The sequence below is a fragment of the Antennarius striatus genome, chromosome 3 (assembly GCF_040054535.1).
Source record: "Antennarius striatus isolate MH-2024 chromosome 3, ASM4005453v1, whole genome shotgun sequence".
NCBI lineage: Eukaryota > Metazoa > Chordata > Actinopteri > Lophiiformes > Antennariidae > Antennarius > Antennarius striatus.
The window spans coordinates 28,484,012-28,499,678 of NC_090778.1; the positions used below are offsets into that span (position 1 = coordinate 28,484,012).

Sequence of the window (15,667 nt, forward strand, 5' to 3'; positions counted from 1 at the left end):
TTTGAAGACGAGTAGATCCATCCGTTCCCCATCGAGGTGAATGGATTCAAGCAGTCAAAGGCTGACCTGAGTAGAAACTGCATCACAACCACGTCGTCAGGAACAACCAGTGAAATTACTTTATTTATTAAAACGGGTAAAAAGAGCAGACGGCTCCGTCTCTGTTGTCATAAATAACATCTTCAATATTAAATGCATTAAGAAAATAATTTGTTCTTTGGTTCAAAGTGCTCTGCAGCATCGTTCAGAATTATCTGTGGTGATTATTTCTCTGGAACTGAACACACCGCTTTTGGCTGCTGATGTTTCCACGAAGCTCGTCCGAGAGGACGAACCCGGTCGACCTCAGGCCCAGAGCAGCGTGTCCACCAGGCGCTGGTAGGTCTCCCTCTCCGGGGTCAGGCTGTGGTGCTTCTCCACGTAGATCTTCCCATTCCTCACCAGCCTCTCTCTCAGCTCGCCGTCCGACACCAGCCTCTGAGATAGATGCACAAATTCCTGGCAGGGGATAAAATCAAAACACGTCTCGTTTTATGCCAAAAGCCGCTGAAAGCTTGGCGTTGAAGTTGCATGAAGATGATTTTCTTTTCTTTTTTTTTAAAAACAAGCCTGTGCGCTGATTGGTTAATACTTCAAACATGTCTGCCCATCGCCAAAGGATGCGGCTCCACATCCAGATTGCAGCTGTCCAATGGACCTTTATAGTCGGTCCTGATGGCTTCCATCTCGCTCGCTTACGGAGGAAGGAAAAAAACCACCCGGCACACTTAAAAGATAGCAGCACAACAGCTGCCGGGGGAATACGTGGGGCGGCGGGCGCAGATAAAATGATTCCTGAGCTCCGATGGAGAGGCGCCGTGCCCACACAGCATTCCCGATCCTCGTCTGTCGGCCGAGCCGAGAAGGAAAGTCTCCAATAAAACCAAGAGAAAGTGCCTCAAAGTGTTCGCCACCAACTTTTACTGCAGCGGGGCCAACGGGCACGCCTGGTTCCACCCAGCGCCAGTCAGCGCGCCAATTCACTGTACTTCATTTCAGTCAAGTGATGTGATTATGTCTGAAGAGGTACTTGGTAGGAAATAGCTCTTCTGCGTGGCTTTATGAGAGCTACAAATCCTCAGCAACAGGATTAAAGCTCAACTTATGAGCAGCATGCTCATAATTACTTCCCTGCAAATTACAGTGCCAGACAGGAAGAGACGGTTTTCCCTCCAAGTGTTCCGCCGGCAGCGCGTTTGTTTCACGCAACGCCGTTTTCGTGAACACCTGTCCGCTCTGTGCAATTATTAATAACTGTCAATCTAAAGAATCGTATGAGTAGTAGTAAGAAAAAAAGATATCAACATCCGTAGATACGAGCAAACAAGCTTCAACATAACCAACGATCGTCCTGTAGTTCCCCTTTCTGCCACAAACCCTGAGGGGGCAGCACTGCATTCACGCAGCTTAGAGTAGTAATGACATTACTTTAGTATTTACAGTAGTAATGACATTACTTTAGTATTTACAGTAGTAATGACATTACTTTAGTATTTACAGTAGTAATGACATTACTTTAGTATTTACAGTAGTAATCACATTACTTTAGTATTTACAGTAGTAATGACATTACTTTAGTATTTACAGTAGTAATCACATTACTTTAGTATTTACAGTAGTAATGACATTACTTTAGTATTTACAGTAGTAATGACATTACTTTAGTATTTACAGTAGTAATGACATTACTTTAGTATTTACAGTAGTAATCACATTACTTTAGTATTTAGAGTAGTAATGACATTACTTTAGTACAGTAGTAACGACATTTAAATGACCTCAAACGGAGATTATGAATTGAAATTCCATAAATGACGATTTATTAACATTTCAAGTTGTGAACAACCACTAGGAACTAGTTGTGTTCATATGTTGAGGACTTCCTGTATATCCTTTTAATCATCGATGTCTAAATGTGGAAGACGTCTGATGTTGAGTAAGAGGCACGGCGGCGTCTCGGTATTTCTTAACTTTCCCGAGATCCCAATCTGAACCTGACCAATCAGTGATTGGCAGCATTTTATGCACTGTAGGCGGTCTCCGAGCAGCGACGCTGTGGACCGGACCTCGTTGCCACGGCAGCCAGGCATGGTGAAGCACGGACGTCTCTGCAGTCGGGGGGCTGAGCCGTTCTGCGGCGACCTGGAGCGGATTGTGATCCTCTTGTGATCCTGAACTTGATTGGAGCCGACTTGTCTGGAGACACGAACATGCGTGTGAACCGCGGCCGCTGGCGCAGACGGAATTAGGTTGCGTGTACTTAGAAACCTCATGGAGGTAATTTGTTCTGGAGTGTGTTCCGCTGGAGGAGAAGTCGTCGTGGCGATCGGGGTTTATCCGGCCCAACTTGTTGCCGCCATCTGTGAGCTGAGCACACGTGACCCCCCCCAGGGAGGACTTATCTCTGCGACTGCATCACGCTAGTGCACCGACAGCACGATCCCTCTGCCGCGTCGAGCCGAGGAGCTCGCACGGATGCTTTCCTGCCATGCCTTCGCTGTTGCACCACATGGCGTTTGGCCCCCGACGGCTGCACCTGTGGTTCTGATCCCGTCACCTGGAGGAACCCTTTCCTCAGACGAACCCGTCGGCTCCACCATGAGAACCTCCATAGCTTTGGCGCTCCAGACGTCCTCCGTCAGCCGGAAACGCCGCTGCTTTAGCGTCGGCAGCGGTGAGGAGTGACTGGTCATTAACGATCAGGATTAACCCGCGTTGACCTGGTCAGCGTCTGTCGCCATTAGCAACCGTCCTGAGTGATCGCAGCGCTGATAGCTGCTCTTTGGCTACGCTCACGTCGCAGGCTTGCCACAGGCTAATAATGTATCATATGTTTTATTCTGATTTATTGAACAGTAACATGATACTAAGTGTTTTTAACGGTTCACTAGTGATTTCATGATTTCTTTAGAAAACCGACTTACTTTCATGATAGTTGCAGCGATGAATCCTATATTTTACTATTGATATGACATGGACTTAGTTTTCCACAGGTGAAGGTCATCATCACATTCTTGTGCCTCTGGTTTCCTGAAAATGTCGCTTTTTGTTTTGTGATTATATCTCATCAGGTTTCAGAGGTGTGTACCTACAAAGGTTTAAAAGTGAAAATTTGACCTTGACCTGGTTTTTCAAGGTCAAAGTTCATCTAATTTTCATCCCCTTGCCTCCATGAATGTAACGCCTTTTGTTTACTCTTTCTACCTTATCTGGTTCCTGAGATATGTGCAAAAAATGTACAAAAGTTTAAATTTGACCTTGACCTAGTTTTCTCAAGGTCATCATCTCATTTTCATCCCCTTTGCTGCCTGAGTAATGTGCTTTTTGTTCCATCTTTCTATCTGCAACGGTTGTGAAGATATTTGGTAGCGAGATGAAACAACACCCGATAAAGAAACGCGATGAAGCGATGAGATTCTGGCTCCACCCACCTGAGGGGTTGCGAACAGCAGCCCGGTGCGCTCCCGTTGCACGATGGCGGCGTTTCCCGGTACGTCCCTGGCCAACACCGGCACCCCCAGATCCATGGCCTGTCGGAGCAGATAGACCAGAACCGGGATCAGCACCACTTCCTGTTCCTGTTCCCCATGGCGGTCTGTTCGCTTATAGAATTAACGGCGTGTAACAGCTAATACGTTGAGCAGGTTGTGCAGCGCGGCGCGCTAAGGCGCTAATCAGACCCTGAGCTGCTGCGTTTTGTCTTAATCGACTGCGTTCAGAGGAGATTAGTGGATCCGCAGGTCGGGAAGATTTGAGTGGAGCTGTTAATTTGTGCGTTCGTCCCTGAGGCGTCAGATTAAGTCGCACCAGATAAGAACTCGTGTAAATATTCACTTTGGATTCTGCGTGAATATAATTCCCACTATTTCATATTGCCCCCCCTCCCCCCGCGTGAGTGTTTACCTCCAAGATGGCCACCGACATGCCCTCGGAGATGGAGCTGTTGACCACGGCGAAGCTTCTCTTCACGGCGGCGTGGAGCTCCTGCTGGCTCCTCTCTGGGGACAGGAAGACCCCAGCCGTCCTGCAGGGGAGGGGGTGGGGGTGGGGGGGTTGAGGGGAGGGGGGGCGTGCAGAGCGTCAGCGCTGCGGGACTCACGGCGCAGCAAGGCGTGAATGATGCTAAAGGGCAGCGACACGCGGTGTGTGGCGCACACAGAAGGGTCCAGGTGGGGAGTCCTAACCGGACACGGCAGCTAACTGCTGCTACCCCCCTTCAGCCTACCCAACCCCCCCCGGGCAAAAACTGAAAGATCAACTGAGACTGAGAGGAAGAGGATGAAGCTCCCCTCGGATTTTCATTCTCTTCTGATTAAATCAAGATAAAGCAGCAGGAAGAGCCCCCCCCATCCAGATCAGGATCAGGATTAGGATCTGGATCTGAATCAGGATCAGAATCTGGTTTAGAGGGTCTCTAGAAGAACTGGAGACGCTGCCGTGACATCACTTGAACATCTAGTATTAATCAGTTCAAACTGATCTCAGAACAGCTGGTGAACGGTCACATGACGGATCCGGAGAACTTGACACGTGCGACAAAAAGACATATTTGTGATGAAGAGGAGGAGGAGGATGCTTTACCTTTGAACTGCGGCTTCCACCTGGAGGGAGAACAGAGGATCGATCTGGTCCAGCGGGGGGGGGGGGTGGCGGCGTGGGGGGGGCAGTTAACCGGAGGATCAAGAAAAAAAAGTACAATTAAAAATTCTATCAGGGACAAATCCATCTGGAAATCCTGCATGTCTAGAGATTGGGGTCAGGGCGCATGGGGGGGGGCAATCTGATTAATTGCGATGTGGGATTAGCATGCATTAGCATCAGCCGGCCCGCGATGAGAGTCAAAGCGAAGCAATTTGGGTCAAAGACTCGGAGCGAGCTGCTCGTTTCTGCAGCGGGATGCGAACCAATCAGCTGTGAGCGTTAGACTCACAGAACCAATCAGCTGTGAGCGTTAGACTCACAGAACCAATCAGCTGTGAGCGTTAGACTCACAGAACCAATCAGTTGTGAGCGTTAGACTCACAGAACCAATCAGCTGTGAGCGTTAGACTCACAGAACCAATCAGCTGTGAGCGTTAGTCTCACAGAACCCGACGGAGAACGCGTTCGGTTCGGTGTAATCTAGGATTGAGCCGACACGCTGCAGCCAGCAGGGGGCCAGATCACGATGAAGCCGCTTCATCCGCCGCCGACAGATTCCACGCTGCTCAGCAGCGTGAAGGAGGCGGGGCCACGTGTTTCCAGCTTGATTCTTCGCTTGGTTTGTTTTTTTATTTCAATCAGGAGATGAACGTTTGGCGCCGGGATCCCGTCACACGTCAACGCCGGCGTCTGTCGTCTTGTTAATAAAGTTTAAGCGACGATGGAAGCGATGAATCAAAGGGAGGCGGCGGCGGTCGTGGAAACGTGTTTGTTGGGATCGTAACGCGCGACTTTCCATTTCACAGATAAACAAACAGCCATCCGCTGTGATTCAGGGGCGTTGAGATGAATCAGGCGGCGCCGCTCCCGCTCAACCGTTTCATCAAACGACAACAAAGCAGCGAGAGGCGGGAGCGGCGGCGTGAACGGGCCCCCAGGTGCCGCTAATTGAGTTGTTTCTTAGCAAAAAAAAGCCGCACCTTTAGCCCGACAAAACGCTGAACACGCGTGCCGAATCAAAGATACGGAGGAGGAACACGGATCAGGAAACGACAGAACGAAGAAGACGGGTGATGATGATGATGATGATGATTGGGAAGCGTCCCGACATCATACAGGAAGTCAAGAACCAATAACAAATGGTTCACCTTCATTCATATATAGAATATAATTATATTTGTTTTGCCAGTTTTGTGAACCCGTTAGATTAAAATTCCACTCCCTTCATGAAGATCCAGATCAGCCCGCTTCGGTGTGAATGCGGTGTGAATCTGAATCAGGATCTTTTCCCAATTCTTTTTACATGAGATTTGGTTTTAAAACATTTTCATTAATCTGGTGATTTTCTTTTCTTTGTCTGATTAGAATTAGTTTTTTTATTCCATGCTAATCAAAAACTTCATGAAATGTTTCCTAATTATGTTAATTGTCTCATGAATCTGCAAAAACGAATTACTAATTTTTGCATCAATGCTTTCCGCTGGTTTTAAACAATGAAGAGGAATTTAAGTAAATCCGTCATTAATAATTTGATTATCTGACTGCTGATTGGTTGGCGCTGTCGACGGACGACGGATCTGCCCATCCATCCACATTAAGAGGCGGCGGCTCCATTGCTAGCAGAGGAGATGCTAATGCTAACTTGAGTCAGGTGAGGCGGTCGTCCAGTCCTATTGGTCTACGTACAGAAAAGGCGGGGCTTACCTTTGGTCCAATAATGATCAAGACGTTCAGCGGATCCTCCTGATGCCACTCTGGAAGGAAAGGGAGGAAAACTGTCGTTAACAGACCGAACCGATTTATTTATTCCACTCACTTCATGGACCAATGTTCCCCTCTGACCTCAGGTTATGAGGTCAGAGGTCAAGAACGCTAGACGTCGTACCTGAGAACGCCTCCAGCAGGTAGAGGGGGTCTTTGACCCGCCTGAGGCCACAGACCAACAGGAAGACGCGCAGATCATCCTCATGCTGTCCGTCCAGACCTGCAGTGACGCCACATCACAACGCTGCATCATCAGCATCATGGGAACGCACCTCGAGTCAGGAGGAGGAGCCAACCGGAGCACTTTAAGACCAGCTAGTGTAGCGTCGAGCTAACAACAGCCAACATGTAGAGGAGCTGCTTTCAATCAGTAAGTAGTCAGGTCAACTTTAGAACGCCAAAAGTCTCGCCTCCAACGGACGCTTGCTTTGGCAATTTTATTTAGGGGGGTGGGGGGTGGTTGATCTTCGGATGCTGCTGGGTGTCATGGTAACTACAGCTGGGGCTGATGGGAATTCATCAAACTGTAGGCGGTCGACTGGATTATGAAAGACAAAACTTCGAAGGACTTGTGAAATTCATGGCATCCATCATCCAATCCATCAATCATCCATCCATCCATCAATCATCCATCCATTCATCAATCATCCATCCAACCATCAATCATCCATTCACCATCCGACGTGAGCCGATGGAACACCAAGCAGCTACGACCACGTTAAAGCCTGACTCTTTACGCTGAAGAAAGCGTCAGCTTGAAGCTTCCGGCTCGACGTCTGTCTAGAACGTTAACCCACACCAACACAGACACATCTCTAACCCTTGACCCTTGACCTTTAGTTCTAGCTGGTAACGCAGTGCGATGCACAAAATAATCCACTTTAAAGTGTCTGACAACATAAAGCAGCCATTGTGGAACCGGCGCCGACAGACCCAACGTGTTCTTGCAGCGCGCTGAGATTGGAGGGAACCCCCCCCCCCCCTGCCGCTGCTGGATGAGACGGGATCAGCGCCGCTAATGCTATCAAAGAGCATCTTAGACCCACAGTCAGGCATCGACCCGGATCCCCGCTGACGATCGTCACTTAATCTCCTCGTTTGTGGGACGTGTCGAACTCCTCGAGATAGAGAGATAGAGATATACAGACAGACAGACAGACAGACAGACAGACAGACAGACAGACAGACTTACAGACAGACAGACTTACAGACAGACAGACAGACTTACAGACAGACAGACAGACAGACAGACAGACAGACAGACAGACAGATAGATACAGACAGCTGGAAGACGGTGTTCCTTCAGGAGGTAACAGCCCCCCCCCTCACCCCCCGCTGGCCTCTTCATCCTCCCCCGCTCTTCCTCACGTACCCCGTCACCTCGCTCAGCAGGGGGCCTCCAACGACGTGCGCAGACAGGCTTCCAGGGGTTTATATGGCGACGCCTCTGGGGGGTGGGTTCCACCAAGAAGATAACACCGGCATTGGGGGGGGGGTAGATTTAGAGGCAACTCGCTCACGTTGCAGCAGATCACAGTTCGCCGCTCCGCCATCGGCGTGATTTAGTTTCCCCAGCCGGTCTGACGGAGACGGATAACCGATGCTGACATGGGGGGGTCACCAGGAAGCCCCCCCGCCGCCGGTGAGACGGGTTCGCGTCTCCAAACGACCTTTAATTAGTTTAAACGACCAGAAAACACACGTGTCAGGGCTGCGGAGGTCAAAAGAGACGTCACCATAGCAACGCTGCGGCTGGGACCCAACCACGTGGGGGCGGGGCTTAAAACAACCGCAGGAAATGAAAAATATGTTTTTTCCAGCTGGTATTGATAAGAAGCCGCGCATCAGCAGGACGGGGGGGCGACGGCGGTGCCGCTTCCACCCAGAACGAGCGCTGGCAATTAGAATGACCTCCACCCATCGGGACGGGGGTGACAAATGGCCCCCGGCCCCGGGGCCATTTGTCACTGGCTCCTCTGTGAGCACTAATGCACCAGAGACGGACATCATACTGCACTAATACCTCCAGGATGGGGGGGAGGAGGGGCTAATGGGGTTGGGAGAGAGTGGATGAACGACCGACGAAGACGAAAAACAACAGCAAACACCAAACGACTCGTACGGCTAGCCCCGCCCCCTAAAGAAGTCTTCACGGTAGCATGGAAGCTAACAGCATTAGCGTGAACCAGTCATACGTACATGCGTTTGAGGCTACGGGCGTTCGAGGCTACGGGCGTTCGAGGCTACGGGCGTTCGAGGCTATCGCTCCACACCAGTCTGGACTGGTTTTGATTTGCACTCCAAGTCCGTGTTTTTATCAGCTGTTCATGTTTCCACCCAAACGCCCCAGGAAACGATGAGCAACACATTTCCATAAATAAACTGTCGCCTTATCGAGGCCACAGGGGAAACTTAGCTCACTTCTCCAGATGTGGATTATGATCTGTATCCTGATCCAATCCGTACGTGTGGTGAATCATCATGAATCATTGATGTTCCTGTATTTTTAAAAGGAAATTTTAAAAAAAAGTAGTGAGAGTACCTGAGCTGGTCAGGAATTCATTCCAGCAGAATTCCTCAGTCGCCTCCGTCTGAACCCCTAAAAGAAAACAAGATAAAGCTGACGTCAATAAATGAATTAAAACGTACAGCTAGTCCTCAACTTACGAACAAACGTGTGTTGCAATATCTGACTGTTGTCCTGCAGTTCCCTGTTCTGCTACAACCCACCCTGAGCAGCACCGCTGCGTTTACGCAGCTCAAGCTAAATTTAGGGTAGTAATGACATTACTTTAGAGTAGTAATGACATTACTTTAGAGTAGTAATGACATTACTTTAGAGTAGTAATGACATTACTTTAGTATTTACAGCAGTAATGACATTACTTTAGTATTCAGAGTAGTAATGACATTTCAATGGCCTCAGCTTATGAACGATCTCTCTGAACGCGATGTGTTTGTAAGTTGAGGACGTCCTGTTAACATTACATCCCGCATGTTCCAGTAGATTTCACCAGCTTTGAGCACGCCGTCGTGCGATAAGCTAACACGCCCTTCAGTGGGACCACCAGCGTGACAATAAGCCTCTGCGCTCGAGGACCCCCGCCACACAGGCCTCCCCCCCGGGCGACCCCTCTAATCTGTGAAGGGCCTCAGTTTGCCAAGCGGGGGCCGCTGGCGGGAAGCAACACGGAAGAGCGACTCTGCTGTCCTACATTGACGGTGGCCAACGGTGAGCGCTGCTGCAGAGAGGACGATAATGGAGCAACACCTGCCAGCGCCGATTAATGCAACACTCCAGTAGGACGCCGGGTGAGGGGGGGTCGGGGCTTACCTTGGGGCTGGACGTAGATTTTGCTGCTCTGGCACCGCTAAGGAGGGGAAAACAGAGGAATCTGGTCAACACAGGCGCTTTAAACGCGTTAGCCGACAGGAGAAGCAGCTAATCGATGCTTTCTGACTCCAAACGAATTTCATCACAACACACAACTTTTAAAAAAATGGCATCAGGAGATGAGTCGCTCTGATAACGGAGACCAGAGGAAATTGACTGGATGCTATCGGAGCTGGATTCATTTGTCCGTCGTGCTAAAAACTGCCGGTGCCCGTCGCGTTGTCAGCGCTAAACGGCGTTGATAAGGAGCCCATCGCTGCGGCCCACCACCGCCAGCTTCAGTCTAATCTGGAAATAACGCGGCGATATTGTTTAAACGCCAAACTATTAGTGGGCAGGGCCGGACGGTGTCCGTCGGGTGGATTTATTGAGCCGTCGGACTCCTGCAGTCGGTCGATGTGCAGTCAAACAAGGAAGTTGCTGCTTGATTCCTTTAATAGCTTCCCCCTGTGTCCATCCATCCTCCATGACGGCTCGTCCGCTGCAGCGGCGCCGGTGACTTTGGGCGAAAGGCGGCCGACAAACAACCGTTCACGCCTGCAGGACGTTTAGAGTCACCGGTTCAACTACCCAGGGTATTTTTAGAGCGCCAGAGGGAACCGGCCCGAACAACGAATGGGTCTACGTCCAATCACAGCGTGCTGTGAGAAAACCTGAGGACGTTATTGGTGACAGGCTGATTAGCGGCTAACGCTAATCAGGAGGATGCAGGAACAATAAAATCACCTTCAGGGGCGGTCCGGCAACAGTCCAGGTTCACGCAGTGAAACAGTCCAGGTTCATGCAGTGGAACAGTCCAGGTTCACACAGTCAAACAGTCCAGGTTCACGTAGTGAAACAGTCCAGGTTCACGCAGTGAAACAGTCCAGGTTCACGCAGTGAAACAGACTACACACTACTGGTAAACAGGTTTCATCTGTGTTCGTTACCTTAAAGCAGTGATTCTCAAATAGTGGGATGGTCCCTCCTTGGGGGTGTGTGTGAGCACACCAGGAGTATTTGCAGGTTTTTTTTTCTACTATGCATGCACACACAATGGGTTCTTTCTGGGGGGGGGGGGGGGTTAACAGAACACACTGGAGAATCGCTGCCTTAAAGGACAAACCCTCCAGCGATGCTGCTGACCTCACCTCAACGCTCCCACACCGATGCTCATGCAGCACTGTGCACCTGATAAACCGGCCATAAAACAGGCTCAAACACAAAGATTCCCGTCAAATATGAAAGAACAGAACACACCACACACAGATTTACATCATCAGCACTCAACACACATTAAATGCTGCGGGTGGAGAAAAGAAAGGAGTCATACCAGAAATAACTCTGCCGCTTCTTTGAGTCTGTCTGAAAATGCAACTGCAAACCTGATTAAAAAAAAGCCATTTGCGTTAGAAGACGTTCCACTGTTGACAGCGGGTGTTAGCCTTTTAGTAACTCTGACAGTTTTGACAATAATAGGAAAAAACTGGTGAGAACATGAGAGCAGAAAAGGTGCTTTTGGTTTTAAGGATCTCAGGATGAATCCACCAAGAATACAAAGAGGGGGAACAAGGGAATGTAGAGCAAAAAGCAGTGGGGAGATATTAATTTGTGCATTATTAAATGGGCCAGCGGGCTCAGAGCGATGCCTGAATTTCATGATCAAGGTTGGTGAGCGGCGGCGGCGAGCAGCAGGAGCCGTGCCGATCCAGACGTGTGAAGTCGGAGACCTGGATCGCTTCTCCCACCAGGCAATTATCCCCCGGATTTATCTGATGGATGGCGTCCCTGATCGTCAATACTGTATAAGCGTGTTGATAAGTGCACGCCAACACCACCGTGATGGGGAGGGGGAGCAGACGCTGCACAGCTGGGGATAGACGGTGCGCTCCGATACGACGCGCACACTTCAAATGATTGTCATCCATTCAATAAATAGGATTCATCGTCACAGGTAGTCCTCAACATATGAACACACAGGGTTGTTTGTAAGTTGAATTGTTCATAAATCATTATTTATTCAATTTCAATCTATAATCTCCATCTGAGGTCATTTAAATGTCATTACTACTCTAAATACTAAAGCAATGTCATTACTACTCTAAATACTAAGGTAATGTCATTACTACTCTAAATACTAAAGTAATGTCATTACTACTTTAATACTAAAGTAATGTCATTACTACTCTAATACTAAAGTAATGTCATTACTACTCTAATACTAAAGTAATGTCATTACTACTCTAAATACTAAAGTAATGTCATTACTACTCTAATACTAAAGTAATGTCATTACTACTCTAAATACTAAAGTAATGTCATTACTACTCTAAATACTAAAGTAATGTCATTACTACTTTAATACTAAAGTAATGTCATTACTACTCTAATACTAAAGTAATGTCATTACTACTCTAAATACTAAAGTAACGAGTGTTGGAGCTGCGAGAACGCAGCGGTGCTGCCCCCACGGGGGTTGTGGCAGAAAGGTGAACAGCAGGATGATAGTCATATATGGTGAGGTGCGTTTGTTCATATCAATAGATGTTTTTATCTTGAGGACTACCTGTATTTGATTCGTTAATTAATCCAAAACTGAAAATCGCACCACGGATGTATGTCTGTGTTACTATCAGGCCTTCCTTCACGACTGATCAGCTGACCTCCCCGCTGAAGCGCCGGGCGTGTCACGTTCACTTCCTCCTGAGGCGTTCAGATGTGTCTTAAAGCTACACGGCGTCAAACTGTCGCCTCGGCGGCGGCGCCGTGAGCGACCCCGGACTTATTGAGTGGAACTGGCCTGAGGAGTGTGTGAGCAAATCAATCAACATAATGGATCGCGTATCGGTTTAAGCTGCAGGCCTTTGAATGACACCCCAACGGTGAAACACAAAGACCCACCGATCGCCAGCGACTCAGCGTTTGATACTCCTCTGGTTCTTCCTCCACTATTCTCCTCCATCCCTTTTGTTTCCTCCCCCACCCCTCTCTTCCCTCCCAGTGTCCCGTGTCACTTCCTCCCGTCTCTTTCTTTGTCCGAGGCGTTTTGCGATGACGGCGCGTGACCTACTTAGCTCTGCGGCGTCGTATCTGTGCATCGAGGACAAGAGAACGCAAGCGGCGTGTTGTTTCCTTCAGCGGGGGAATCTATAACGGCTTTTAAAGAACAAAGTGCTGACTCAGTGCTAGGAAAAGAAACCAATGCATTTTTTAAAATTGTAAAAATGGTCAAAGTTTGATTTTTTTTTCAGGACGACAACACACTGCAAGACAAACAGAATGTTTTACTGTAACGCTCCAAATGACTGAACTTTAACTTTGTGTACTCATAATTTCCGCACTATTGAGCGCTCCTGAATATAAGCCGCAGGCGTTGGTATGTTAAACATGAGATATTTACACAGAAAATTTCTGAATATTATAATTAGCTCTTTTTTTGAACAGTGCCTGTAACACGACAGTAAAACGTCTCCAACGTGTCGCCATCAATTCATCTATGCTGACGCACAGCAACTGTTTCCTGATTTGACACCCAGATCGATTGCTTTAAACTTAAAATCTGCATCATGTGACTTTCTTCACTTGTTTCCATCATTGGGGGTGTCTTCTTCGCCTCATTCTCTCTTCCACCTGTCTGACTCGCTTGTGCGCTTCCTGCTAGAGCGCCCCCTGAAGGCCGTTAGCTCGTATAAATCTAGAGATTAGCCGCATCATTGATTAAGCCTTAGGGTTGAAAGCATGTGAAAAAAGTAGCAGCTTATACAGTGCGTCCTTGCGCATTCGCACATTAACATTCGTTACTTTACCTCATCGCGGATTTTTAAATAGGTGGTCACGTGACACTGTACGCGCATTCTATTGGCTGATGGCATCTGGAAGTCCGTAAGTCTCGGAACGCAGTGCACGTCCTTGAGACACAAGAGTGCTTTAAACACTCGATAAGAGTGTGGGAAAAGGTAATTCAGACAGAAGATGTTTTAATATCAGTATGGGGAGGGTTCATAAACATTTAAATTATCGTAAATAATAGTTTGACGCTCTATTGTGGAATTTGTTATTCGCGTGTGGTTCCTGGAACGCATTAACCATGAGGAACGAGGGCACAGTGTAGTCTGGAATTTATGGTAACTTTAAAGGCAATCCCGCTTGAACCACTTCTAATAACGTTAGCATGTTAGCTCGTCAAGATATTTTGCAGAATGAAGGTAAAATGCATGTGTGGACAGGTGGAAAAAAAATAGAAGTGGTGAATCCATCCATGTTGATGTTATTTCCTTTCATGTATCTTAAAAAATCAGAAACTTGCGTGCAGTTTAACGTCACCTGGCCCTCAGCAGCACCTGCTCCATCACCACACGCTTTTGCTCCACCTTCACGTCTTCATTTATGTCCGTCCCACCAAAGATCACACCAAAGGGTACCTGGGTGTCTGGAGTCACAGGACAGAGGGATCACGGGAAAGGTAGCGGTGCACCTAGACCTAAGCAGATGATTTGTGGGGGATTCTTTCTACCTAACAGAAGTCTGCCTGCTTTGAACAGGTGGATGACCAGAATGCCTTCAAACTGAGGACTTTGGGACACCAGGTTTGCCACGTCGGTGGAAGACGCGAAGTCTGCTGCGTCTCTGAGCTCGCAGGTGTGTCCCGCTTTCTCAATATGGGACCTAAAAGAAAATAAACACGACTGAGAGCTAGTGGGACACCGGACAGTCAAACAAACACCAGAACAAAGCTCTGAAACAGTTATTTTTACTCGAACACCAAATATTCTGCAGTATTGCTTTCTTGTGCAGTAGAGAGAGGTTCATTTTTATTATCTGCCGCCAGAACGGGGGGCTCTGGAGAGGGTTCCTCCATCACGTTTCCTTTCTTGAACACAAATCAAAAACTGTTCAATGTCTCTATCCCAAACTTTCCACTCACAAAAACAAAAACTGAAGTTGTGTCTATTGTTATATATTTTTTCCATCTTTCCTAGTTGAATAAACTTTAAGAGGGATTTTTATCAGTGGAGTGTTTCTAGGACATAATAATAAACCGCCCCCAGCATAGTAGTATTTCGCAGACATCTAGAGAGGTGTCATAATTTTGAAAACATGACTATTATCTATTTACTTTAAGTTAAGCAATTAAATTTTTTTTCTCAGATATCAAACAAGAATCTTTAACTTCATTTTAAAATGTAAACACAAATTATTTTTCTGTCAGTCAAAGATACTAAGCCAACACCCAGCGTCGCAATGTTCCTGGTTCCGCCTCACAATCCGGATCAGAGTTAAAGGGTTCAATTTAATCCAATATCCTACCATCAGGTTTCAAGGAAATCAATCACGTATTTTTGCTCTAAACTCACCAAATAGAAATCAAACCAACGACCGCGATGAGATCGAACCTCCTTCCTGGAGGGATCGACGCTTTTTCCCTTCCCCCCGATGTGATTAATTAATGTGATCACCTTATTCTCACGGCTGTCGCGTAGTTCCCGGTTTTGGGGCTCAGGCAGGCGATGAGCAGTAGTTTCATATCCACTAATAATTATTTTTCCGACGCGCTAACTTTAAAACGTGAATGAAGATCCGCAGCAGCAGGCGGCAGCTCTACGTGTGGCTGACGAATCCTCGCTGGCGTAACTTCTGTCACATTTCCTGGACCCATGCCTGCAAGTTGACACCTGTGGCTAAACAGCTAGCAACACACCCACGCTTGATATGTTTACGAGTCCGTCCCCTGTATGATTCCCCGGAAACCTGAGCAGAAAAAGGTTCCGCTCATCTATTTTAAGATATCCACTGCGATGCTAACGTTCATAAATTGAGTCAATAAAATAGTAAATATCAATTCTAGTGAGA

At 47.8% G+C, this 15,667-nt stretch overlaps 1 protein-coding gene across 3 annotated transcripts; it reads right to left on the reverse strand.

Annotated features, from left to right (window-relative positions):
• Positions 1-101: 101 nt before the first annotated feature.
• glt1d1 (glycosyltransferase 1 domain containing 1) lies at positions 102-15,535 on the reverse strand. 3 transcript variants are annotated; one of them, XM_068309935.1, is made up of 12 exons: positions 15,274-15,535; positions 14,331-14,482; positions 14,141-14,246; positions 11,151-11,202; positions 9,779-9,815; positions 8,987-9,043; positions 6,566-6,664; positions 6,385-6,434; positions 4,621-4,640; positions 3,943-4,063; positions 3,471-3,569; positions 197-498 (listed from the first exon to the last, which is right to left on the reverse strand). In XM_068309935.1, the coding sequence occupies exons 1-12, from the start codon at positions 15,339-15,341 to the stop codon at positions 346-348; spliced, it is 1,014 nt and encodes a 337-aa protein (XP_068166036.1). In that variant the 5' UTR covers positions 15,342-15,535; the 3' UTR covers positions 197-345. The 3 variants fall into 3 exon arrangements, with proteins under 3 accessions (XP_068166037.1, XP_068166036.1, XP_068166035.1); XM_068309934.1 differs by having other exon boundaries at positions 200-498; positions 4,621-4,664; XM_068309936.1 differs by lacking the exons at positions 6,385-6,434; positions 6,566-6,664 and having other exon boundaries at positions 102-498.
• Between the last annotated feature and the right edge of the window lie 132 nt (positions 15,536-15,667).